The 24,128-nt window shown below is 66.4% G+C and overlaps 12 protein-coding genes across 12 annotated transcripts; 7 read left to right on the top strand and 5 right to left on the bottom strand.

Annotated features, from left to right (window-relative positions):
* Window position 1: 1 nt before the first annotated feature.
* FA09DRAFT_327813 (hypothetical protein) lies at window positions 2-3,662 on the bottom strand (the record flags this gene model as incomplete). The annotated part of the gene is made up of 1 exon (XM_025741538.1): window positions 2-3,662. The coding sequence occupies exon 1, from the start codon at window positions 3,462-3,464 to the stop codon at window positions 3-5; it is 3,462 nt and encodes a 1,153-aa protein (XP_025600643.1). The 5' UTR covers window positions 3,465-3,662.
* Window positions 3,662-4,320, bottom strand: FA09DRAFT_358451 (hypothetical protein). The gene has a single exon (XM_025744958.1). The coding sequence runs from the start codon at window positions 4,291-4,293 to the stop codon at window positions 3,940-3,942; it is 354 nt and encodes a 117-aa protein (XP_025600642.1). The 5' UTR covers window positions 4,294-4,320; the 3' UTR covers window positions 3,662-3,939.
* Window positions 4,321-4,507: 187 nt separating this feature from the next.
* On the top strand, window positions 4,508-6,648 carry FA09DRAFT_327812 (hypothetical protein). Its single transcript, XM_025741537.1, has 3 exons — window positions 4,508-5,384; window positions 5,584-5,906; window positions 6,024-6,648. The coding sequence occupies exons 1-3, from the start codon at window positions 4,830-4,832 to the stop codon at window positions 6,355-6,357; spliced, it is 1,212 nt and encodes a 403-aa protein (XP_025600641.1). The 5' UTR covers window positions 4,508-4,829; the 3' UTR covers window positions 6,358-6,648.
* Window positions 6,379-6,796, top strand: FA09DRAFT_183871 (hypothetical protein). The gene has a single exon (XM_025739348.1). The coding sequence runs from the start codon at window positions 6,483-6,485 to the stop codon at window positions 6,747-6,749; it is 267 nt and encodes an 88-aa protein (XP_025600640.1). The 5' UTR covers window positions 6,379-6,482; the 3' UTR covers window positions 6,750-6,796.
* A 47-nt stretch (window positions 6,797-6,843) lies between these two features.
* On the bottom strand, window positions 6,844-9,042 carry FA09DRAFT_336501 (cytochrome P450; the record flags this gene model as incomplete). Its single annotated transcript, XM_025743894.1, has 3 exons — window positions 6,844-8,385; window positions 8,470-8,610; window positions 8,710-9,042. 3 exons carry the CDS (start codon window positions 9,040-9,042, stop codon window positions 6,844-6,846), a joined length of 2,016 nt encoding a protein of 671 aa, XP_025600639.1.
* A 620-nt stretch (window positions 9,043-9,662) lies between these two features.
* On the top strand, window positions 9,663-10,596 carry FA09DRAFT_183860 (hypothetical protein). Its single transcript, XM_025739347.1, has one exon. It carries the CDS (start codon window positions 9,871-9,873, stop codon window positions 10,555-10,557), a length of 687 nt encoding a protein of 228 aa, XP_025600638.1. The 5' UTR covers window positions 9,663-9,870; the 3' UTR covers window positions 10,558-10,596.
* A 45-nt stretch (window positions 10,597-10,641) lies between these two features.
* On the top strand, window positions 10,642-11,523 carry FA09DRAFT_327810 (hypothetical protein). The gene has a single exon (XM_025741536.1). The coding sequence runs from the start codon at window positions 10,692-10,694 to the stop codon at window positions 11,178-11,180; it is 489 nt and encodes a 162-aa protein (XP_025600637.1). The 5' UTR covers window positions 10,642-10,691; the 3' UTR covers window positions 11,181-11,523.
* A 166-nt stretch (window positions 11,524-11,689) lies between these two features.
* FA09DRAFT_327809 (TPR-like protein) lies at window positions 11,690-14,826 on the top strand. Its single transcript, XM_025741535.1, has 5 exons — window positions 11,690-11,897; window positions 11,968-12,448; window positions 12,591-14,305; window positions 14,388-14,574; window positions 14,665-14,826. Exons 1-5 carry the CDS (start codon window positions 11,760-11,762, stop codon window positions 14,727-14,729), a joined length of 2,586 nt encoding a protein of 861 aa, XP_025600636.1. The 5' UTR covers window positions 11,690-11,759; the 3' UTR covers window positions 14,730-14,826.
* A 473-nt stretch (window positions 14,827-15,299) lies between these two features.
* On the top strand, window positions 15,300-17,669 carry FA09DRAFT_304450 (putative adenylosuccinate lyase; the record flags this gene model as incomplete). The annotated part of the gene is made up of 6 exons (XM_025740469.1): window positions 15,300-15,349; window positions 15,431-15,473; window positions 15,541-15,767; window positions 16,174-16,384; window positions 16,642-17,111; window positions 17,210-17,669. The coding sequence occupies exons 1-6, from the start codon at window positions 15,312-15,314 to the stop codon at window positions 17,667-17,669; spliced, it is 1,449 nt and encodes a 482-aa protein (XP_025600635.1). The 5' UTR covers window positions 15,300-15,311.
* Window positions 17,670-17,850: 181 nt separating this feature from the next.
* Window positions 17,851-20,680, bottom strand: FA09DRAFT_183720 (hypothetical protein). The gene has a single exon (XM_025739345.1). The coding sequence runs from the start codon at window positions 20,201-20,203 to the stop codon at window positions 18,032-18,034; it is 2,172 nt and encodes a 723-aa protein (XP_025600634.1). The 5' UTR covers window positions 20,204-20,680; the 3' UTR covers window positions 17,851-18,031.
* A 1-nt stretch (window position 20,681) lies between these two features.
* FA09DRAFT_183721 (hypothetical protein) lies at window positions 20,682-21,294 on the top strand. The gene has a single exon (XM_025739346.1). It carries the CDS (start codon window positions 20,826-20,828, stop codon window positions 21,231-21,233), a length of 408 nt encoding a protein of 135 aa, XP_025600633.1. The 5' UTR covers window positions 20,682-20,825; the 3' UTR covers window positions 21,234-21,294.
* A 1,697-nt stretch (window positions 21,295-22,991) lies between these two features.
* On the bottom strand, window positions 22,992-24,022 carry FA09DRAFT_292096 (aquaporin-like protein; the record flags this gene model as incomplete). The annotated part of the gene is made up of 3 exons (XM_025740000.1): window positions 22,992-23,172; window positions 23,245-23,267; window positions 23,423-24,022. Coding segments are annotated over 3 exons (804 nt in total), but the record flags the coding sequence as incomplete, so codon positions are not given.
* Between the last annotated feature and the right edge of the window lie 106 nt (window positions 24,023-24,128).

Genomic DNA, 24,128 nt, shown 5'->3' with positions numbered 1-24,128 from the left:
GGCTACACCTGCGACTCCTCTTCCTCCTTCCACTCCACACCGTGCACGCGTACGCGATACACGCACGTAAACTCGGCGTGGCCATGGTTGGAGAGGAAGCGAAACTGCGCCGTCGCGATGGGCAGGCGCAAGGCGCGCGCCTCGGCGCTGACGGCAAACGTCTGCACCGCGCGCGAGGTGCGCGCAATGTCGTAAGCAAAGGAGGCGACGAGGAGATGGTGAGGGCTGGGCGGTGCGGGAAGAGGCGTGTCGTCGTCGTCGTCAGAGGAGGAGGCTTGCGAAGAGGAGGCGGCGGCGCGCGCCGCAGCCTCTGCTCGGCGATACTCGGCCAGCCGCTGGCGGTCTTGCGCGCGCTCCACGAGGGCCCACACGGCCACGTCTCGGGGCGCCGAGCGTGCGTCTTCGAATGCGAGGGCGCGCGGCACATGCTCGAGGGAGATGTCGGTCGGCACGACGGCGCGAGCAAGGCGAATGCCCAACTGCCCATCCTCCCCCGCGAAGGGCCAACACATGCCGGCGGCGCTGTCCGGGTGCAACGCCACCACCGGCGGGCGACTGGGCAGCGTCGAGCCTTTGCCGCCGCCGCGCAGCAAGGACAGCGAGTGCAGCAGGCCAGAGCGACCCGAGGCTCGCTCGTACGTCGGAGAGGTGAGCGACGGAATGACTCGAGCGCCGGCGCTGAAGAGGGCAAAGTCGGCTTGTGCCACGCGATCGGCCGAGTAGGCCTCGAGAGCGGCGTCGATGAGAGTGAGGATCGAGTCTCGCGCGTCACTGCCGTCCTTGAGCTTCATCTCCAACTTCGGCACTTGCTTCATCCACTGCGCCGTGCCGCCGCCGGAGGGAGGATGCGCCGCCTCGTGGCGTCTCGAAGGAGCCCAGCTGCCGCTCGCCTCGAACATCTCGCGCTGCTGGCGCACCTTGCCGAGAATCTCGCTGGAGAGGCCCTCTGCATTCTCGTGGAAGCGCGTCTCGAGTCTCGTCTGCAGCGCCTCGACTTCGGAGTTGAGGAGCTGGATGAAGTCGCTGCGCTCCAGCACCACGCCTGTGCCGAGGCGCTTCTCCATGCCGCCTTGCACCTCCTCGCGCGCAAGCGCTCGCAGAGAGGCTTCGTTTGCCGCAAGGAAGTGCCGCCAGCTGCCCGGCGTCGTCGTCGCATCGCCATCGCCGCTCGAGCTCGAGGCGCCGGACGAAGACTTGGAGGCAAAGACTTTGCCCAAGGCCTCCCAGAAGGAGGCCTCGATGTGCAGTTCGCCACGCCTGTCCATGCGCACCGGCAGTTGCGCCGGCAGATCGTGCTGCAGCGTCTCGAGCGTCTTGCGTGCGGCATCTGCGACGTCTTGAGCGCGCGCACTCTGTGCCGACAAGGCCGCCAGCTGTTCCTCGGCTCGCTTGGCGCGCGTCTCGAGCGCCGCAAGCTGCGCGTAAAGACGCTTGCTCTCTGCGCTGCTCGTCTTGTCGTCCAGCGCAGACTGCTGCTTCTCGAGAGCGGCGGCGTTGTTCCTTGCGCGGCTCTCGATGAGCTGCAGCTCCTCTCTCAATCTCGCCATCTCCGTGCGAGCGCGCTCGCCCGTCGTCTCGAGCGCCGCAAGCCGTCGCTGTGAAGCCATCTTCTCCTCCTCGACGCTGCGCTGCAGTGCCGAAAGTCCATACGCGCCCTCCTTGATGCCGCGTTCCAGCTGTGCCACACGCAGTCCCAGCGAGAGACGCGCCCGAGTCTCCTCGTCGCTCTGCGCACGCACACTCTCCGTCGTGGCGCTCAGGCGCGACACTGCGCCCTCGAGGTTCGTAAGGCGAGAGACGAGACCTTCGACGCTTGAAGGTGGCAGATTGGGCGCCGAGAACGTCGGGCTTGATGCGTGCAGAGACGAAGAGGAGGAGGAGGAAAGAGTGCCGGCGTGGTATGCTCCTGTTGCGGCGAGGCCAGCTACGAGCAGAGGAACGCCCCACGTTCGCACGGCAGTCGGCACCGAAGGCAGCATGGCCAGCCAGCTCCCATCTTCCTGACGTTGTCGCTTGATCCCTCGACGAGCTTCCGCCCGTTCCACCTCTCCCTGTCCGCCCTCCTCTTCCTCCTCCTGCAGCGCCTCGAGCGTCGAATCCCCCACTTCCGCACTCGCACCTCCTGTTCCTCCAGCGCCGCTCCTCTTCGCCTTCTTCGCTCCCGACGCCTTGCGCTTGCCCGTCGTCGACCAGATCTCGTTGTCCTCGCGTCCCGCGCGAATGGCCGACGTCGAGGCCGAGCTGCCGTCCGAGCGACGCTTGCGTCGACCAGGCTGCTTGCCTTCATCCGAGTCGTCTTCCTCGCTGCTCTCGTCGCCAGTCGGACGGAACGGCGCGTTGTCCTTGCTGCTGCGCGCTTTGCGAGGCGCAGGCTTGCGCCGCGTGGCGGCAGAGTCGTCCATCGACTGTTGAGGCTCCTCCGTCGTGTGTCCGTTCGTCTCGCGACTCTGCTCGTCTCCGTTGCCGCGCGGACTGCCCCACGATGACACGCGATCCATGAAGCCGAAGGCCATGCCGCTAAGGCGTCCTCGGCCTCTCGGCGTGCTTTGCTGTTGCTGCAGTCGCGCGGCGTGCGCAGCTTCCTCTGTGAAGTCGGCTCGAGACTCTCCATCGCTGCTGCGCATGCTCGACATGTTGGCGCTTACGTCGGCATGGCGAGGAGGAGGTGAGAGAGGATCGTGCGAAGGTCGTTGGGCTCCTCGAAGCAGCGTCGAGCCTAGGACGCGAGATCCACCGGCAGACGCCGCATCGTCGAGTGCGAGAGAGGCAGATCGTTCGCGTTCAGGCCGAACGAAGAAGCTATACGTCGCTTTTCCTTGGCCATTGCCGCCGTTGGTGCCGCGCGAGAACGACGCAGCGCTCGAGGCTTGCGAGCGAGGCGCCGGCGGCTTGGCAGCCGCAGCGTTCAAAGTGGCGGCATGCCGAGCAGCCGCGCGACGTTCCTCTGCCTCATCGTGACTGTCGACTCCCTCGTCCTCCTCAATCGCATCAATGTGCTGTCTCCCTCCTGCTCCCACTCCTCCGCCTGCTGCTGCGCCGCCGGCCTGTGAAGTAGCATCGCTGCCTGCGACACTGCGACGCGAAGAGCGACGCGCAGGAGAGGCAGCTACGCTTGCGTCGTGCTCCTGCGTTGAACGTTGCTTCAGTCTGGCATAGCGAACATTTCCAAGAAGCGGCTCCTCTGGCTGCTCTGCCTCGCCGCCAGCAGCACGCACGTTCTCGAGCGAGCGATTCTCGCGTGCGCGTCGCAGTGCTTCTGCGTCGGGCGGAGCGCCGTATGCGTAGCTAGTCACAGGCGTAGCTCGACTGGCAGGCCGGCGAGAGCGCGAAGGAGCAGCACTGCCGCTCTCGCTGAAGGAGGCGTCTGCGCCGCCGAGGTCGGGAGACGTGGCGGAGAGATCGACGGAGGCGCGCGAGGAGGATGCGCGTGGAGCAGCGCGGCTGGACGAAGCTCGAGAGGCCATGATGCGGCCAGCCCAAGGGGCCGAGCAACGAGGAGCCGGGAGCGCAGCGCAGAGAGGCGCGTGTGTGCGCGGGCCGCGCGGCGCGCGCGGCGAGGCCGGGAGCGCAAGCAGAAGGCGGCGGCGAGGCACGCGCGCGCTGCAAGTGTGACGCAAGAGGAAGGGAGAGAAGGAGCTGATGGTACAAGTCACGGGCGGATGCGCGGATGGATGGATGTGGAGAGGAGGCAAGCAGCAAGAAGCGCAGCGCTCAGACGGAGCAAGCGCGGCGTGCGAGCTCATCACGCGTCGCGCCCGCCGCCGCGCGCCGCGCCGCTGCCTCTGCGCCGCAGCAAAGCAAGGCCCGCTCGAGCCCCTGTCTTCCTGCGCAGCGGGCTACATGCTACGGCTGCCTCACTTGACCGAGCAGCATGCGCCAAGCATAGGTGCGCATCTTCCGTGCCAAAGGGCGGCCTCGCCGCGACATGCATTTCGATTCTTATTCTGCCTTGTCGATGTAGATGAAGGCGCGCGTCGGTCCCGCCGCCGTCATCACGGGCACGGCCACTCGAGCGTAGCCGCTGCCCTCAAAGGCGTCGAGGCGCGCCCAGTGCGCCGGCAGCTCGTGCGACTCGAACAGGCTGACGGCGATCTGCGCACCCTTCTCGGCGTCCGGGATCATCGCCGGATAGCCCAGCGGCGCGCCCCAGCCACGCTCGACGAGATGGCCGCGAACGGTGCCGCTGCTCCAGGTGCCGTGCAGGCCCTCCAGCTGATGCGCGTTGGGCCGGCCGGGTGCCAACGTGCCGTACGTCGCCAAGCGGCAGTCTGCCTTGTTCGTGTCAGTCGGCATGGCCCGTTCTTGATGGCTGCCGCTGTGGGAGTAAGAGTGATGAGGGTGACGAGGCAAGCAGCACAAAGCGGCCCGAGCTTGCCGAGGCGCCAACAAGCTCGGCAGTCGAGTCATACGCGCGCTCGCGCTTGTGGCGCCGCCGCGCAGCAAAGCAAGGCGCCCACGGCCCGCCCGCCCGCGCGCCCGCCCGCTCGAGCCCCTTCTTCCTCCTGCCAGCGCGCCGTAGCTCACGCCGAGTGCCCTGCAGCCACTGCAGCATCGAGCGTGTACGGGCGCTGCAGGCTCGACGTGAGCGTCTGCAGTGCTACGCCCTCTTTTGCTGCGGCTTCGGCCGCGCTGCACCTGCGCGGCGGATGCAGAGATGATGTTCGCCCTGCTCCTCTCTTGTGCCTGTGCGAAGCGCGCGACAGGAGGAGCAGCGTGGCTTCGTCCCGAGGGGCAGAGGCGCACGCCTGAGGCCGACACGGCGAGGACAAGAGCGCCCCGCTGCGCATACAGCGGCTCGCTTTGCTGCTTCAGCGCCCACGCGCGATTGCATGCTGCTGAGGCACACTCGGGCTGCAGCAAGAGTGCGCAGACGGCGGCGGCGGTGCGAGCCAGCCGAGTTGCTGAGTGGAGGCGCGCAGACGGCAGCGGAGCAGGCGGGCTCGGCGGAGTGCGAGTCGAGCGGGCGGCGCCGCGGCGCTGGCGCAGCGGCGGCAGCGATCTCTGCGCGCGCGTCTCTCGACTTTGTCGCCTCCACCGCTCTTTGCCTGTCTCTCGTCTTTCGCAGCACGCCTCTTGCGCTCAGCTCTCACTGCAGCGCGTGCCTCGCCACATCACACCCGTCGTCAACAGGCCCAGGCGCACCCTTGCTCCACGCTCGGCCCGCAGCACCAATGTCGGCTCTCGTGCTCCCCGGCGATCGGCTGCCTCTCTCTTCTGCGGCGCACGTCAAGCTGGGTCCCGGGTTGGTGCATGCCTCTGCCTCTGCCTCCTCGTCGAGTGCAAGTGCTGCGACCGTGCTGCACATCACGCGCGCCGGCTTGCTGGCGCGCACACAGGCCGGCAAGGGAGCGCAAGGCCGATGGGTCGAGACGAATGCTCGACGAGTGAGTTCTGCGCGCGCCGCTAGCCTTGGATGCTTGAGCTACTTGCTACTGCTGTGGGGCGCAACAGGGGGGGTCACTTGCTGTTCCTTTGAGGCGGCAGACGTCACGGAGCGCTTGTGGGCAGCGGGCCTTCGCTCTTGCGCCTGTACGCGCTGGCTGAGCGCCTCTTACACAACCCCCCCCCCCCCCTCCCTCATAGTATATCCCTTCTCCCGGCGACTCCATCGTCGGCCAAGTGACGCACCGCTCCGCAGACGGCTACCTGCTCTCTCTCGGCTCGGGCTGCGCCCACAGTGCCACGCTGCCGGCGCTGGCGTTTGAGGGCGCGACGAAGCGCCAGCGCCCCAACCTGCGCGTCGGCGCCCTCGTGTACGCGCGCATCGCCGCCGCGGAGCGCCATGCGGAGCCCGAGGCGACGTGTGTGGATGCAGAGACGGGCAGGGCAGAGGGCTTTGGAGAGTTGAAAGTGGACGAGGAGGGATGTAGTATGTGCTTCAAGACAACGCTGGGCTTGGCGCGCAGGTGAGTCTTCTTCCTTGCCTTCTGGCTCTCTCTCTCTCTCTTTCTCTTTCTCTCTCTCCCTCTCTCTCTCTCGAGAGAGACGTCTCGGCGAGCTGTAAGCTGACGCCACACACCCAGTCTGCTACGACCTTCGCATCCTCTTCTCCCTGCGCTCGCCACACATTTCCCCTTCGAAGCAGCCGTCGGGCACAACGGCCTGATCTGGGCGCGCGCGGGGGAGCACAGGCACCTCATTGCGTTTGGCGCCGTGCTGCGCGCCGCAGACGAGCACGTGCCGAGCGCCTCTTCTGCCGCTGCGGCGAGTGGGAGCAGCAAGAAGAAGAAGACGCAACAACAACAGCTGCTGCTGGAGGAAGGAGCGACGCATGGCATGGACGGCGCGACGCTGGCGGAGAAGAGAGGAGCGCTTTCAGAGGCCGAGGTGAGACGCATCGTGGCGATGTACACGTGAAGGGAGAAGGCGCGACCACACGACATTTCAAGCATCGATACACATTCAGCTGCGCTGCGATGTGCACGCGAGGGCAAGGGCCTTTGCACGCACGGGGGGCTAGTTGCACGGCTGCTCGAAGGTAGATGGGGGTGAACTACACGGCGGCTGGGAAGAGCGGGAGCGACCTGGCTCGCCAAACTTGTGCCGCCTGGAGTGTGGCGAAGAGATCTATGCGGAACGGGGAATGGCGCAGTGACATGCGCGAGGCGACGAACGCGCGCGAGAGAGAGAGGACTAGAGGTGACACGGACGGGGGGGGGGGGGGGGGGGGCGGCGCAATGGCGAGGCCGCGTTCACAAAGACGAGAGCTGGGTAAGAGAGTGTGGGTGTTCGCCGCGCGAGGATCTTGATGGGGCACGAAGGCGGGCGGAGTCGATGGGCATGCGTCGCTCGATGCCGGAAGACGGGCTTCGCAGGTAGGTAGCAGGCTCGAGTCGCATAGACTCAAAGGCGCGAGACGATGAGGGGCATGCGCGTGCCGTACTGCTCCTGGCCGACGATGAGGGCGCGGCGAGCAATCATCTGCCGCTGGCTGAGCTCCCATCCGGGCACGACTTCGAACTTGAAGTCGCAGAGCAGATGCGCCAGGAGCACCTTGATCTCCGTCTGCGCAAAGCGCTGTCCGACGCAGTTGCGCGGGCCGGAGATGAAGCTGAAGAGGCCCGGACCGGGGAGCGCCTTGACGGCCGCGGGCAGCTGCGTCGCCGAGTTGTCCCAGCGCTCCGGCTTGTACTCGGCCGCGTCGGGGCCCCAGAGTTCAGTGTCGAGGCCGACGGCGGCAATGGGCACGAAGAGCTCGTGGCCCTTTGGAATGACGACGCTGTCGAACGTCGACTTGCCGTCGGCAGAGCGGTAGGCCTTGGAGAGCGGCACGACGTCGTCTTCCGTCGCCTCGCGCACCGTCGAGGGCAGAGCCGTCATGAGGCGCAGCGACTCCTTGATGCAGCACTCGAGGTACGGCAGAGCATGCACGTCGCCGACGAGGCAGCCTTCGTACGTGCCCGCGCTGCCCTCGAGGGCATGCTGCTTCTTTGCCGCCTGAATCTCGGCGCGCAGACGCTCCTGCACGTGCGGGTGTTCGGCGAGCAGACGCAGCGTCCAGCTGGTCTGCGTGGCGGAAGTCTCGGAGCCGGCGAGGAGGAACGTGGCGGGCACGCCCTCGAGCTCCTCGTCCGTCAGACGCTCGTTGGCACGCAGATCAGCAGCCATGTTGGCGCGGATGACGCGGTGAAGCAGCGAGCCGGACTTGGTCGTCTGCACGTCGTCGAAGGCCTCCTTTGTGAGAATCGAAGGTGCCCGAGAGGTGATCGGCGCGTCATCCTCAGCTACGAGCGTCGCCTTGTCGTCGCCACTCTCGTCACTCTTCTCGAGAGGCGTACGCTGGCCGGTGCGCAGGCCACTGCCGTGCGACGTACGCTTGCGCAGGTTCGCAGCCGACAGCTGGTGCTTCATGCTCGGCACGATCGTCGCGGCCACCTCGCCCGCAATCTCCTGCTTCGCGCGCGAGACGATCTGCGTGGCGTAGCGCTGGCTCGTGGCTCGCGCAGAGGCGATCATCTTCTGCCGACGCGTGGGGATGCCGCGCATCCAGCCGAGGCCTCGGATCTCGGAGAGCAGGATGGTGAAGGCCTGCACGAGGTCGACATCCATGCACGCCGTCATGAGGTTGTTGTACGCCTCGCTGAGCTCGTCTGCGTTGCCGTTGTCGAGCGAGTTGAACTGGTAGTTGAAGCCCGCATCGCCAATGACGTCGAGGGCGGTGCGAGAGGCCCAGAAGAGGACGTCGACGACGGCCGACGAGCCCGGCCAGGAATGCAGCGCGACCTGGGCGTCGGGAGGAGACTCGCCGTCCTGAAGGACGCCGGCGGGCGCCCTGCCACTGCGCCGCGCGACGGCGCCATCGATGATTGAGCCAATCTTGGCAGCGAGCGAGGCGCCGTGCTTCTCCATCACCGGCTGCAGCTCGCGCACGGCGGCGTTGGTGAACTGCCAGCAAGGAGCGTCAGCAACACGGCCCCGCTGCGGCGTGGGCAATGGCAGCAGAGCCCGCACGAAGCTGCGCCAACTCACGGCAGGAGAGATGATGCGACGCTCGCGCCGATGCTTTTCGCCCTCGACGGTGATCAGGCCCTCGCCCATGACGGCATCGAGAAAGATGCGCGTCGACTTGCTCTTGGGGTACTTGTAGGCGCGAGCCGGACCATGAATGTACTGCAGCCAGCATGCGAGGGTCAACTACCCACACAGCCAAGGCGCTCGGCCGCTCCTGCATTTGGCCCTGGGCCGCACGACGCCGCAGCGCACACTCACCAGCATGGCCTTGGGGTCGCTGATGAAGATGCGCGGCGTGCCAAACATGTGGCGATAGCGAAAGACGGAGCCGAGCTGCTTGATCCACTCGGCATGCTGCTCGCCCGGCTGCGCCGCCTTGATGGCGCCAAAGTCACCCATGAGAATCGTGGAGAGAAGCGATCCTTGGTGCGTGGCGGCGGGAATGTGCGACCAGCTGTTGAGCACGTGCTCGCCGATGGTGAGGCGGTAGAGGGACTGGGAGATGAGGAAGAGCCCGAAGAGCAGCGCCAGTGCGGCAGCGACGCCGAGGGGCGCGAGGAGAAGCGCGGAGCCGAGAAAGGCGAGACCCATGGCGGGCGAGGCGGACGAGAGGTAGTGTGAATGAGGAGAGTACTGCTGGCGTGGGCGTAGAGGTGCGAGTGTGAGCCCAAGGGACGGAGAAGCAGCAGCAGCGACGACGACGAGGCGAGCAGCAGGGCAGGATGAGGCAGCGGCGCGTGCGCGGGCGCAGAGAGGCGCTTTATGAGGGGGGCGCCCCTCCTCGCCCAGCCGGCGCCGCACGGGCCGACTCTCGCTGACTCGCTGGAGCACGCCGGACGGCAGCAGGCTGTGCTGTGCGTGGCTCGGGAGCACAATGGTGATGCCGCCGCTGCGAGCGGCGAGGTGTCGCAGCGCCGCGACGTGCTGCGTCTGCCGCCGCTGAGAGCGCGTCATGCGTGCCGCTCAATGGCGCCGGCCTGCGGCGAGCTCGTGCCTCCAGCCTGCGGCTACACACTGCTGCCTCGAGTCTGCATGCGGCTCAGACTCACCACGGCACAAGAGCCCGAGGTCACGGCGCAGCGGCCAGTGCGTGAGACGCCGAGCGGACGGGAGCAGGCGAGTTGAAACGAGGCGGTCGAGCTTGATGAGAGAGGGTGCGGGTGGAGAGGAAGCAAGGCGAGGGAGCAGCAGGAGTGGGCAGCGCTGCTGCTCTGCGGCTGGCTTCGCTAATCCTTGACGGCTGTCGCGGCTGCTCGTCTGCTTGCTGAGTGCTGTTGCTCTCGTGCACCCTCGGCTGCGCTCAGGGGGCAGAGCGCAAGTTTGGCGGCGGCAAGTGGCGCTGGCGGTGACGCGCAGAGTGCCTTGGAGCGAGCGTTGGGACACGGCGGGCGTTCGGGCAGGCCAGCAGCGACTTTGAGAATGCGAGAGGGTGTGGTAGGAAGCCGAAGAGAAGGGCATGCTTCTTCGCCTCGAGGCAGGCTGGCAGCCATGGCAAGCCAGGCGCAGGCGAAGCGGACGCATTTCGGTTGGCGCGAGGGCCACAGCGGGAGCATCGGGCCAGGCCGACGCGTGTGTGCCTCTCGGTGCTTTCTGTTTGCGCCCAGCAGCGCGGCAGGGCTGCGGATCGTCGATCAAGGCAGGCCTCGTGCCATGTGCCTGCTCGTCGTCGCGGCAAGCAAGCGAAGGCCACCCACAAGACCTGCACAGCCAGCCGCAGACGAGGCAGCGGCAGCGAGAGAGCTCGCACGTCCCACGGCACGAGCGCAGCGCAGCAAGAGTCTGAGCTGCGAGCCTGATGCTGCTCCACCTTCGCGACAACGCTTGCCTAGCGTGCTTTTTGGGCTCGACGCGTACGTCTCGCCTCGTGAGGCGGGCGAATCGCCATGCAGACGCCGTGAGAGAGGAGGGGCGCTTGCTGGACGCCCGCGACGGCAGGCCGCAGCTGCAGCGCCCTCCTCAAGCAGCATGCATCACCATCCTCATGCCGGCGGCAGAGCAGCGCTCCGCAGACGCAGCGTCGATCTCCCACGGGCGCCGCGCGCGCGCGAAGCGCAAGGGAGCGCGCGCTGCAGAGGTGCGTCTCGCTGCTGCGTGCTGCCGTCGTGAGGCATGCGTCGAGCACACCGAGTGCACCACCTCGACGGTCGCAATGACTCTGCTTCTTCAGAACAGGCATGAAGCATTGCAGAACGCCGGTCTTTGTTTGCTGAGCAAGCTTCCAAAAACGTCCGGCGGACGGGATGATGTGCCTCGGTGCTGCCGGGCGCAAGGCACGCGCCGCGCACGCGCGTCTCTCCATTTGCTTCCGCCGTCTCGCCGCACCCTTGGTGCTTTCCTTGCCGCGTTTGTTCCCGCTCTCTCTGCCATGTGAGAGCCTGAGCGGGCATTGCATCCAAGTCGAGTCTTTGTGCCGCACATCGGCGGCCGCGATGTCTCGCTGCGCTGCGGATGCGCTCGTCTCGTTGAGGGCGCAAGGTTGCACGCCGCACGCGCCCGCGCGCGCGGTCGAGCCTCGATGCTCCCCTCTCCCGCTCGACCCCACCGGCGCGAGCGCAACGTCGAATTCTTCTTTTGCCTCACCGCTGCATCGCGCAAGATTGTCGTGCCACCTGAATGAGGCAGCTCTCCCTTCGTGCATGCAAGGGCAGGCTGTGCCTGACAGACGCGAGAGGTGCGTGTCCAGGCACGCCGAGATGCGAGCAAGGGCAGCACCGCCAGGCGCGCGCTAAGGCCTCTCGCGAGGTGCTTCGGCGAGGCGCGAGGAGCGAGGCCGACGTTGCCAGCCGTCGTCTCAGGGAAGGAGAGGTCACGTGACGAGCCCCTTCGACCTCCTCCCGATGGCCGTTGTGCGTGCGCGCGTGAGAGAGAGGCGCGCGAGAGGGCAGCCAGAGCAGACGGGAGATGCGCTGCAGCAGGATGCGAGCTCCGCGCCCGACCGCCGGGTACGCTGCTGCGTCACGGCGCTGCCGGTCGTGCGTGCTGGAGAGCAACAGCCTTCTTTCCTTGCACTGTGCAGAGGCTTGCTCTGAGCGTGCAAAGCAGCGTCGAGGTGATGCGTGGCGTGTCGAGTCGTGCCACGCAAGGGGGGGAGCACAAGCCTCGCCGCGCCCAGAAGCAGGTGCAGGCGGCGCGGCGCGCGGGCCGGCGGCGAGCTGGGCCGGGCCGGGCGCAGCGGCCGTAATCAGCGATGCGGAGACGCCTCGCGCGCCCGCACCGAGTCGCTGCGCTTCCATGGGCGCCACGCCCCGGCCTCACCGTTGCCTCTCCACCACCACCACGCACCGCACGCCACACAAGCACGCGCACCCATGTCGTTCAGCGACTTGGCGTCCGGCGCCGCCTGCGGGCCCGTCAACGGCCTGCAGGCGCTCGGCAAGCGCTTCGGCGCCGACCGCAGCACGCAGCAGGACCGCATGGGTGTCGCGGGGCCCTCGGATGCTCGCAGCGTGAGCAGGCAGCGCAGCAGCCACGGCCGCCTTGTTGGCACACCCAAGGGACTGACACCTTGCCACGCAGGCCTTCCGCTCGGCACCGCACAGCGCCCAGGCAGACGACTTCTTTGCTCAGCAACAGCAGCAGCAGCAACAGCACTCGCAGCAGTCGCAGCAGCAGCAGCACTCGTTCGACTTGGCTCCTCTGGGCCACACACTGCCGTTCGCCGCGCCCATCGGTCCTTCCGGCGCACATCTGACGCGTGCAGTGCCCGACTTCAATGCTGCCTTCCGTGCGCCTGCGGCCGTACAGAGCCGCACGACGCACTCGGCAGGCGGCAGTCGTTGGGCACATGAGTTCCAACCACAGGCGCAGGCGCCGACGCAGCGGCCACAGCAGCAGCAGCAGCAGCAGCCCAAGTACGCGCATCCTTCAGCCACGCATGCCTATCAGCCACGCTATGCAGGCATGGCGGCAGGTGCATCACACATGCAGCATCGAGCCCAGCCGCTGCAGACGCCGCTTCAGAGCAGTGGCGCACAGGACTCAGCGGCGCAGTTCGATCGTGAGTCTGCGCGCGGGCGGGAGAGTCGTGGAAGTAGACAGAGGCGAGAGGGAAAGAGAGAGAGAGGGAGAGAGACGAAGAGAAGCGGCTACGCTGGCGCATGGCGGGCAGAAGTGCTGATGCTGCCCCGTTCATCGTGCAGAGTCGACGTGGGACAACGCATTCACTTCGTTCGACGTGCCTGCCGCTGTGCCCTCCGCATCAAGCAGCACGATGCAGGCGCCCGAAGCACTACTTGGACCTCGCCTAGGTCCCGACACTCGACCTCGTTCGCCCACGCGCACGGAGATGGACGAGCTGGCGCGCACAGCCGGCCGTCTGGTCGAGACGGTGGATCACGAGACATCGGCCAAGTTCAAGTCGAGCCAGTTCCTCAACCTCATGTCGCGCATCCGCGACAAGCAGGCGGGCATTCAAGGACGCGACATTGTCGACACTCCACCGGGCGCCGCCACATCGAGCAGCGTCGGCGCGCAGACGCACACGCATCCGCTGCAGCCGCAGGCGCTCGACAAGGGCAAAGCACGCGCGATGGATGCCACGCCCGCCACGGCACAGCAAGAGTACGCACTCAGCCAATCGCAGCTGCCCTCGCGGCTGCATGCCAACGCCCATCGCTTCGGCCAAGCCCTGCGCGGCGGCAACGCGCTGGGTGCGAGCGCGGCACTGCGCAGCGAGATTGAGGGGCGCCAGGAGCTGGCGGAGATGTGGGCCGAGGAAGACGCGCGCAGCGAGGCCATCGAAGCCGAGGCGCGCAGAAAGGCGGAGATGGCATTCAGTGGAGATGGAGGAGACTTGCGCGCCAGGATGGCAGAGGACGATGCCGAGGCACGCGAGTATGCCAAGTTCGCAGGCATGCGCAGCGCCACTGGCATTGCGGGTGCCTCGGAGCACGCTCGCGAGTGGGAGGAACGCATGAACGAGGAGGCGGGCGACTTTGTGGGCAGAGCATGGGAGGGCAGGAAAGGCAAAGGCGTGCGAGGAGCGCAGCAGGCAGAGTGGGCGCAGCTGCAGGACGACTGGGAAGATTGGCAAGCCGGCCCCACGGGCCTGCAGCATGCCGCACGCACGGCTGCTTCCAAGCTGCGCCCCGCCAGTGCCGCTCGAGCGCCGGCGTACAAGTTCCAGCGCGACAATCCGTACGTCGGCGCCGCGACTCGGACGCACGCTCTGCATTCCGCCTCCAACCTCTCTGCCGATCTTCGCACGGTGCTGGAGCGCGAGGCGGCGGTGCAAGCTGATCCGCGCAACGCTGCGGCATGGCTCGAGCTCGGCGTCAAGCAGCAGGAGAATGAACGCGAAGGGCTCGCCATTGCGGCGCTGCACAAGGCCCTCGAGATTGACCCGACGATGCGCGATGCGTGGCTTGCTCTTGCGGTGAGCTACACGAATGAGAACGACCGGCCTGCCGCTTTGGAAGCGACGGAGCGCTGGATCGACTCGCTGGAGCAATACGCGACCGTCGTGGCTGCGCATCGAGCCTCTGCCGGCGGCAGCGCGGCGGCGCCGAGTGCCGCGTCGTCTACGTCGCCTCTGGAGCGCCACATTCGCCTCATCGACACGCTCATCGCCATTGCGCGCCACGGCTCCGAGGCCGAGCACGTCGATGCCGACATCCAAGTCGCGCTCGGCGTGCTCTTCAACGCCAGCGAAGACTACGACAAGGCCGTCGACTGCTTCTCGGCCGCGCTCAGCGTGCGCCCCGACGACTGGCTGCTGTACAACCGCCTCGGCGCCACGCTCTCCAACTCGGGCAGGAGCAACGAGGCCATTGCGTACTATCATCACGCCCTCGAGCTGCAGCCGGGCTTTGCGAGATGTCACTTCAACATGAGCATTTCATGCCTCAACCTCAAGGTGAGCCCCCTCTCCTCTCTCTTGCCCCTCTCTCCTCTTCTCATCCCTGGCTGACCTCTCCTCCCGCCCCCCCGCCGATCAGATGTACAGAGAGGCAGCGTCGCACATCTACACGGCCCTCACCCTGCAGGCGACGGACGACGCTGCCGCGCATGCGCCCTCGCCCGACGCCGTCGCAGGCGTGACGTCTGCGGCGCTGTGGGAGACGCTGCGCGTGGCGCTCGAGTTGCTGGATCGCAGTGACTTGGCCAATCTGACCAGTCGACGCGGTGAGTTGTCCCCCCTCTTCCTCTCGAAGCGAAGCAACGAGAGTGAGATGGGAAAGCAGTAAAGCTGATGCCCAACGTCGTTGCGAGCAGACATCTCCCTCTTCGACCCGGCCGACTTCTTCGCTGATGATGCGGAGATGCACGTCGAGGCGTGAGGTGGCAGCGAGCGGCAGCCCGAGTGGCGATGCTTGTCCTTAGGGGCGCAAGAAGAGGAGGGGGGGGCTCGGCACAATGCGATCGCATCAGCAAGCCAACGTGTGCTTGACTGAGGACGTCGAAGTGCACAGCCGAGCTGGAGGGGGCGTGCAAGGGGGCAGGGACTCTGCAGGAGCACGGCGCTTTGTGCAAGACGCATACTGGCGTGCGCCAGCCAGCGGCGCGCCTTGGCAACGCTGCTGGCCCATTCTGATCATGTATGCCATGCAGGTGTCACTTGCTGAAGCGATGGCTCGGCGTGAGATGGAGGCAGCGCAGGCGCCCCGCAGAGGCTCGCCCCGCGTCCGCTGCCCGCTATGTGGCCGCACGCTGCTGCATGCTGGGCGCGCAAGGGCAGGGCGGCGGCGCTGCCCCGAAAAGCTCCGATGCACGTTGGTGGAAAAAGTGATTCGGCGTGCGCTCGCGCCGCGCTGCACTCGGGCGCGTCTTCGAGCGAGTCACGCACCGGCGCGGCCCTTGCCTTGCCTCCTCATCTCCCCCCACACTCATCTCCCGACGCACTTCCACCCAACACGGCAACGATGGCGTCGTTTGACTCGTGGCAGTCGCCGCTGGCAGGGTGCGTCGTCGTCTGCTGATGCTTCTGCTCCACCCTGGGCGTGCCCTCCCGCGTGCTCACGACGTGCCTGTCCATACACAGCCGCTATGCCTCCAAGGAGATGTCGGCCATCTTCTCAAACGGCGTACGTCCTCTCCTTCCCCCCCCCCCCCCCTCCCACTCACTCACATCGACTGCACACACACACACAGACGCGCTTCAGCACCTGGCGTGCCCTCTGGCTCAACCTCGCCATTGCGGAGAAGGAGCTGGGCCTGCCCATTCCCGACGCCGCCATCGCAGAGATGCGTGCCAACCTGCTGCTCGACGAGGCACAGATGCAGGCGGCGGCCCAGGAGGAGAAGAAGCGCAGACACGACGTCATGGCCCACGTGCACGTCTTTGGCTCCGTCTGCCCCACGGCCGCGCCGTTCATTCAGTAAGTCTCTCTCTCTCTCTCTCTCTCATGCCCGCGCAAGGAAAGCTAGAGCAGCCAGAGCGAAAGGGCAAGGGGCGCAAGTGGCACGGCAACGAAGAGGCGGCGACGTTCGCAAAGGACGCTGGACATGGCACAGAGCAAATGTGCGAGGCGCGCGGGGGCAGGGATTGAAGATGGGGAGGGGGGGGGACGCTCTAGAGAGAGAGAGAGAGAGAGAGAGAGAGAGAGAGAGAGAGAGAGAGAGAGAGAGAGAGAGAGAGACGCACGAATGGACGGGACCTTGTGCTCTTGAATTTTTGCCCTACTTGTCGTCAGAGAGAGCGGGAGGGGGTGGTCATCAGGCCAGCACTCTCCATCTTCTTCCCTGCCATCTACGCTCCGTCCGCTCACTCCATCTGCCCCCCAGCCTCGGCGCGACGTCCTGCTACGTCACCGACAATGCGGACCTGATCTTCCTGCGGCGCGCCATGGATCTGCTGCTGCCCAAGCTGGCCCTCGTGATTGAGCGGCTGGCCGTGTTTGCGGACAAGTACAAGGCACTGCCCACGCTCGGCTTTACGCACATGCAGCCGGCACAGCTGACGACGGTGGGAAAGAGAGCGACGCTGTGGATCCAGGTGAGTGCGCGCGCTGTAGAAAGGCAGAGGCGCGCCGGAGGCGGGACAGGGGGAAGGGCAAGAGGCGGCGATAGCTGGTAGCCAGCCCGCGCTGGACGCGAGAGGAGCGAGCACAGGGGCTGCAGGAGGGGAGGGGGGGGGGGGCAAATGGCTGGTAGCGAGCCTGCGCTGGGATGTCTTTGCAGCACGGCATAGGAGAAACAGGATGCTGATGCCAGTCTTGACCATGCCCCCCCTGTCTTTCGCGCGCACTGCAGGAGCTGCTGTGGGATCTGCGCAACATGAAGCGCGCGCGCGACGACTTGGGCTTCCGCGGCGTCAAGGGCACGACTGGCACGCAAGCCTCCTTCCTCTCCCTCTTCGATGGCGACCACGACAAGGTGGAGGCGCTGGATGAGCGCGTGACTGCCCTCTTCGACTTTCCCTACGCCATGCCCGTCACGGGCCAGACGTACTCGCGCAAGATCGACATTGACGTCTTGGCGCCGCTCGTCTCCTTTTCCGCCAGTGCGGCAAAGATGGCGACGGACATTCGCCTGCTCTGCCATCTCAAGGAGATTGAGGAGCCGTTTGAGAAGGACCAGATTGGCTCGTCGGCCATGGCGTACAAGCGCAACCCGATGCGCTCGGAGCGCGTCTGCTCCCTGGCGCGCTGGCTCGGCAACATCTACGGCAATGCGCGCGAGACGGCCAGTGTGCAGTGGATGGAGCGGACACTGGATGACTCGTGCGTAGTAGGGCCGCAAGCGCCTGTATCGCGTTACTTGAAAGTTGCAGGGGGTGAACATGCGGCTGACTCCCCTCTCCTGCCCTTCTCTCTCACAGGGCGAACCGCCGTCTCTCGATTCCCGAGGCCTTCCTGACTGCCGACGTGCTCCTGACGCTGCTGCAGAACATCAGCGAGGGCCTCGTCGTGTACCCGGCCATCATTGCGCGGCGCATTGCCGGCGAGCTGCCGTTCATGGCGACGGAGAACATCATCATGGCCATGGTGCGCGCCGGCGGCGACCGGCAGGTGTGCCACGAGAAGATTCGCGTCCTCTCGCACCAGGCGGCCCAGGTCGTCAAGGAGCAGGGCGGCGAGAACGACCTCATCGAGCGCGTGCGCAGCGAGCCGTACTTTGCGCCCATCGTGCCGCGCCTCGCCGAGCTGCTCGACCCAAAGAGCTTCACCGGACGCGCGGAACAGCAGGTCGACAGCTTCCTGCGAAAGTGGGTCAACCCCGCCCTCGAGCCGTACCGCCAGGGCTTCGCGGGCGCAGCAAAGGCAGATCTGGCCGTCTAAGGCGCGCCGCGCTGCCGTTGTTGCGCAAGACGAGGAGGGCGAGATGTGGGATGCACACGCGGATGGGGGAGGGGGGCGGGGCAGAGGGGGCAGAATGAGAATGTCGTATTAGAGTGCGTGTGGAGAGACATGATTGACGCAGCGAGATGAAAGCATGGGAGAATGGATGATGACGAGAGAGCATGATGCGGAAAGAATGCGCGTGGAGGTGGGGAAAGAGGTGTCGGATGAGTGCTGGAATGAGCTAGGAAATGGGTGAAGAGAACGTCGAGTAGGCAAAGAGAAGGGCGGCGGAGGGCGAGAGCTGTGAAGAGGCAAGATTCGGGACTCGCGCGGGGGGGGGGGGACGTTCTGCGGCGTCTTCAGAGGCCTGCCCTGTTCTCGAGCGTGGCGTGTGCAGCAGACGTTGCCGATGGAGGCGGCGCAGGGCTGCCCAGGCGGCACTTGCCCCATCCAAACGCAAGCTCCGAGTCTGCGGTGCGTCGTCTTCTGCGTCTCGGCTTGCCTTGCGCCGCCGCCTCCTCGCCGAGGCGCAGCGTCGCGTCGCCGTCGTGGAGCGCAGCGCCACCACTGCCCTGCGCCGTGGCGACGCGTCTGAGGCGCGTGCGCTTCAGCGCCGCACAGCCCGAGAGCTCGGCGTCGGAACGACATTGAGCGGACGGAGCGGGACGCGCGATTCTGATGGGCGCCGGTGGCGGTGGACTCGTAGTCTGCGTCGTCGTGGAGGAGCGAGAGGAGGCGCGGCGAGTGTCGGGTGCGAAATGAAGCGTCGGCGGCGGACGTGGAGGGAATGCGGAAGCGCCGAGGCCAGGACGAGAGTCGTTCTCGGTGTCGGTTGAGTGCGTGGATGCATCAGCATCGAGGGTTAGATGGAGAGGCCGATGCAGGAGATGTGAAGTGGGCGAAGAAGGCGCAGAGACGACACCGGCCGTCGGTGGGGGCACTGAGCGTGCCCGCTCGGGGCCATCGCGATGGTAAGCCGCTGCGACGGCGCGCGGAGAGAAGAACGGATTGCCCTTGCTGCCCGCACCGCTGTTGCTTGTGCCCGTGGCGAGCGGAGCAGATGGCGTCTGTTCGCCTTCCGACATGCCGCTCAGCTCCAGCGCGTGGCGCAGTCGATGCCATGCGTCTTCTCCACCTCCCGGACTCAGCGGTCGTTCGGCGCCGAGTCCAGCTACGGCTTGTAAGGTGCAAGCGGCCGCTGAGGGAGCTGCACGAGTAGCAGAGCCGGAAGAGAGCGATCGTTGATTGACGGAAGGCGTCATGCGAGAGGCGAAAGGCGAACGGCTTGAGGGACGTCGTTGACCGATGGTCCCGAGAGGGGAAGTCGGAGATCGCATGGGCTGAGGCGTGAAGCCAGGGCGCACGAGGCGAGTGCTTGGTGCAAACGAGCTGGTGCGTGAAGTTACCGTGCGTTGCGCTAGCGACAGCTCGCCTTCGCCGTCGCCGTTGCCGTATGTAGGTGAAGAGGGCGCCGAGTCTTCAAATGCAGATGGCAGTTGCGAAGTGGAGAGATGCAGCGGAGGCGCCAAGGGCGAACTCGTAATGTCCGCAGCGAATGCCAGCTGTTCCGAGCCCAAGTCTGTCTCCTTTGCGTCGTCGTCGTCGATGTCGTCGAGCATCTCAATCTCCTCTGCCTCGTCCGATTTGCCGCCACTCTCCGCCTCGCTGCCTTCCTCGCTGGCATCCTCCTCCTCCTCCTCCTCTTCCTCTTCAGACTGCGTCTCTTCCTCTTCCTCGTCGCTGTCCTCCTCCGTCTCACTGTCCTCCAAATAGCCATCTTCGTCTCCTCCCACACCCGGCGCCGGGCTTCCACCAGCGCGTCCTCTCATGCCCCTCAGTCGTTCCCTCTGACTGAGCATCGTCGGCGCCGGCGATCCGCACGTTCGCTTGCGCAGCGCTGCGCCTCTTGGACTTCTTGCAGGTAGAGCCAACGTGACGTGTCGTCCTCCTCGTGGCGCAGCAGCGACGGCATCGATATAAGGCGCTTCATCATCTGTGCCTTCGTCGATCGAGCGTGCCGCATCGCGCTGAAGCGACAGCAGTGCCTCTCCTCTTGCAGCACCTTTGCCAAGCGTTCGTCTCCGCTCCTCGACTTCTCCCGTCGAGGGCGACGCCGCAAACTTGAGTGTCCTCCCCCGAGCTGCCTCGCCCGCACGGCAGAAGCGCAGCGACGGCGCGCGCGTCACGGTTGCGCCGCTTGCGCGGCTGTTGAGCGCAGGAGGCGAATGCGCGTGCACGCCGAGGGCCAAGGCGATGGGCGCAGGAGACGTGCTTTCAAGACTGCGAGAGGGCGGCGAGAGATCGGAAGGATGAGGGCGCGAGGAAGATTCTCCTCCGCTTTGCGATGGCCATGCAGTGAGAGCATGGTGATGTCGTCCTGCAGTTGCAGCTGCAACGACGTCTACATCGTCGTCCTCGGATGCAGGCGAGGAGTAAGAGAGCGAGACGTGGGCCATCGACGCTGCTGGAGGAGAAGGCGAACGCCGAGCAGAGGAGTGTCGTCGCGCCATAGGCGCTGCATCGGCAAACATCAACGAACGACGCTTGCCTCCTGCTGCTGCTGCTGCGGCTGCGCTCGGAGATGGGGGCGCAGCAGGTGTACGTGCGGCGGTCGCATCTTGCCGCGGCGCCAGGGCTCGACTTCTGCTCGTCGAGTCGGGCGAGCAAGGCGGTGCTGCATCTTGAAACACCAACGAACGTCGGTTCTGTGCAGGCTGCAGTGGTGCCTCGAGCGTTGAAGGGCCAGCGTGTGCGGCGCCCTCTGCGCCGCCGTCCTGCGTTATGCGCGCAGAACAGTCGCGCAGCAGGATGGGATGCAGTGGCGCAGCGGGAATGCCAGCGCCAATGTTGCCCTCGGAGAGATAGTCGGGCGACGCAGAGAGCAAGTGAGCGGTGGCGACTGCGGCTGCGCTGGGATGATAGGGCAGCGACACTCGTCGACTAGGCCCCGGCGCCGGCTCGAGGAAGTGCGCGCGCGCTTTGCTGGCGCTGAAGGGGAAGAGGGGTGTAAGCCTCGATGAACGAAGAGGCGAGATAGCCAGCTCGGAGGGCGAAAACTCACCCAGTGCTATCACCCGACGCCTGTCGCTGCGCCTCGCCTTTCCTCAAGATGCCACATCCGCCCGCGTTCTGCTGCTGCTGCTGGATACGTCCATGCTCGTCGAGCAAGCGGGCACTCAGCAGGCTCATCTGCGGCGGCGAGGCGACATGCAGTGTGCCTTTGGCAGCTGGAGGAGGGCATTCGCACGTGCTCGCATGGCTCGAGAGCGAGTGCCGCGCTCGCTCTGCGGCACTCGTGCTCTCTGCCGCCGAGTTGTACGCGCTGGCACTGGCACTGGCACTGGCGCTGGCACTGGCATCGGTGTCGGAGCGCGAGAGACTGGGCGTGCGCAGCTGCGTGCGCGTCGATGTCGAGGGCGAGCTGGGCGCCCCGACGCCGGTGCCGCCGCTGTGCGCGCCGTGACGGCCTGCCAGAGCATGGCTGCTGGACGAAGGCGAGAGCGGAGAGAGGGGCGAATGCAGTCCGCGCGGTGCGGGCAGCGGACGCTTGGAGAAGACTAGTGGATCAAAGCGTGGCGGCGGCGGCGCAGCGGCGGCGGCCTCGTCGTGCGGTGCAGATCGCGCCGGCATGGCCGTCGCTGTCGCCGCCCTGGCGCACGGACGAGGAGATCGGAGAGCGTCGCTCAGGACAGAGCGACGGTGCTACGCATGGCACGATGACCGATGGACTCGGCGAAAGCTGGCGCGGGCGATGGAGAGGCGGCAGAGGGCTGGCGTGACGCAGACGAGAGGTGGCGGCGAGACGGCTGCGGCTGCGGCTGCGTGGCTGGACGTGCACTGACGCGGCGTGCGGCGGTGCGGCTACGAAGCGCAGAGGCAGGTGTCGAGGACGGAGAGAGGCAGAGCGTGGTAGAGAGAGGGAGTGGGTTGGGCTGCCTTGCTGATCGGCCATGAGGGAGCAGGCTCAGCCGCGGGCGCACAGCGCAGCATCTGCGGCGCGCGCAGGCCGGCCGCGGCGGCATCTCCGTGCGCGCGCAGCCGAGCTCAAAGCGGCGCGGCGCCTCCTCGGTGACGTCGCAAGAGTCGAATTCAGGCCATTCCCGCGGTCTATTCGCAGGAGCACTTCGCCCTCCGTGGTCGAGACTGAGCTCAGCAAAGTGCACTTGAGGTGCACTCTCTCCTGTCACGGCTGCACGAATAGCATCAGCAGGCGGCCGCAGCAAGCAGGGGCATGGCAAGGAGGGGCAGAGGAGGCATGAGGGCGCCTCGGACGTCCGGACCTGCAGCCGAGGCTGGCCGCGGCGTGCCTGCATCTCTGCGCTCTGCGCGCGAACCTCTGTGAGGCTGGGTGCTGCTGCAGGCTGCGAGAGCGCGTGATTTCCGAGGGGGCGCTCCTCGATCCTCGCTCGTTCGTCAAGATGGCGCTGGCTTGGCGTGCCTTGCGTGCCGCAGCATGCGCTGAAGCATGACAACAACGAGGCCTGCACGCGCGCTGCTGCCTCACAAGCAGCCGCAGCAGCAGACGCAGCACTCGCGCGGCCACAGCCAGGCTGCGGCGGCAGTAGCACGAGGCGAAGCAGGGCGTGCTCGAGCCCTGCAGCGCCGGCGGCCCTCGCTCCACGTGGCCGGGCCCACCGTTGGCCCGTCTAGTTCGGCCCAGCATCGCCGGCGCGAATGAATCGTGGCCCTCTTCAGCGGCAGCTTGTTCTCGCTGTCGGGCGCCGAGGAGGGTGCGGCGATCCCCCTCAGTTGCAGCGACGGGCCAACGGAGCGACAGGGCCCGACGGGAGATTCGCGAGAAGGGCGGGTCGCTCTCGCACGCGCCGTGCCGCAGCGGCCGTGTGTAGCGGTGCCTTCTGCTCGCCGCTCTGCCTCGCGCTCCTGCGCTCCTGACTCTTACTGGCGCAACGACAGCACGGAAGCCAGCGCACGAGAAGAAAGGATGCTGGCAACGCAACACGGCGCGGACGCCTGCCCGTGCATAGACTCCTGTGACTGCGTGGAGACACTCTGACGGATGCCAGCTCGGCGCTACGGTCGGTCGTCGAGCGTGCCTTCGCTCTTCACCCCCATGCTTGATGATCACGCATCGATTGCTCCAGCCTGCGCCTGTCTAGCCCAGCGTCTCTGCACCGCCTCTTTTGTCGAATTTGCCGCGCTCGTCGACTTGTTCTGCTTCCCATCCACTCCCTTGTCGGCCACTCCCTCCTCCAACTGACCCTCTTCATCCTCCCTGCTCGCAGGCGTGCCGCGTCTCCACTGTGCCTTGGCCTTGCGTACCATGCGATGCGGGCGGCACAGCGCAGCTCCCGCGGCATCTCGGCGATTGAGAGGCGATGCCTCGCCTTGGAAGATGCAAATGTCGTATACGAGACAGCCGAGCAATGCTCCACCGATGGTCCCGACGATCGGTCCGTAGAGCCACCAGTGCGAATTGTGCGTCCACACGGCCGACTCGTAGCCGACGCACGACAGAAAGACGCGTGGCCCAAAGTCACGCCTGTCGTCAAAGAGGAGAGGGAGGAGTGAGCGGAGGGAGATGGCCGGACTGCCACTAGCGCGCCCAACTGACGCTGCATTGATGGCGTAGCCGCTCTGCCGTCGCCGAGCGTCAGCAAGCTGCTTACTGAGACGGGTCGACAGGTTTGAGTCACTCACCTGCCAGCCCATCGCCATGCCCTGCAACAAATACGTCAGCCTAGCTACGACCCCAGGGCAATGCAGACGCCATGGGCAAGCAGATACAGGACACTCACGATCATCGTGACAGCGAGGCCAATGATGAGACCACTCATGCCGTCGCCCGGCGGCGAATTGCTCTCATCTCCCACGCACAGCACAAGCATGGCAAGGATTGCACTGGCGACGAGCTCGGTGGCGAATGTCGAGGCAGGCGTTGTGTAAGGTGCAGGCACCGTAGTGAAGAGACTGCCCGTCTCGCCTTCTCCCACAATTGTGCGCATGCCGACGCCGGCGGCACCCTGGTAGCGCTCGATGCTCGGCAGATACATGGCGTAGGTGAGCGCGGCGCCGAGGAAGGAGCCAAGTAGCTGTGCGGCGAGATAGCTCGGCACAAGCCTCCAGGGGAAACCTCGGAAGAAGGCGAGCGAGATGGTGATGCCCGGATTGGCGTGCGCACCTGAAATGCCGCCGGCGAGATGAATGGTGCACATGACTGCGAGACCCCAAGCCCAGTTCTGAGAGGCATACGAGCCGGCAGCCGATGATGGCGAGAGGCTTTGCGAAAGCTTGACTTGACAGTTGACAGACGTGCCGACTGCCAGCAGCAGCGTGCTGGCCACGAGCTCGGCGAGAAACTCGCGCATGCGCCAGCGCAGATGCCAGAGCGAACTGCGCAGACGACGAGAGGCAATCGAGCCGGCCTGCGTGTGGCGAGAGGTGCCGAGCGAGAAGGCCGTGTCGTCGACGGCACCGGCGGCGGTGGCGTTCGGGATT

The sequence above is a fragment of the Tilletiopsis washingtonensis genome (assembly GCF_003144115.1).
Source record: "Tilletiopsis washingtonensis strain MCA 4186 unplaced genomic scaffold FA09scaffold_3, whole genome shotgun sequence".
Classification (NCBI taxonomy): Eukaryota; Fungi; Basidiomycota; class Exobasidiomycetes; order Entylomatales; genus Tilletiopsis; species Tilletiopsis washingtonensis.
The sequence above is the reverse complement of the archived record's forward strand: the minus strand, read 5'-3'. Positions and strand labels throughout refer to the sequence as shown.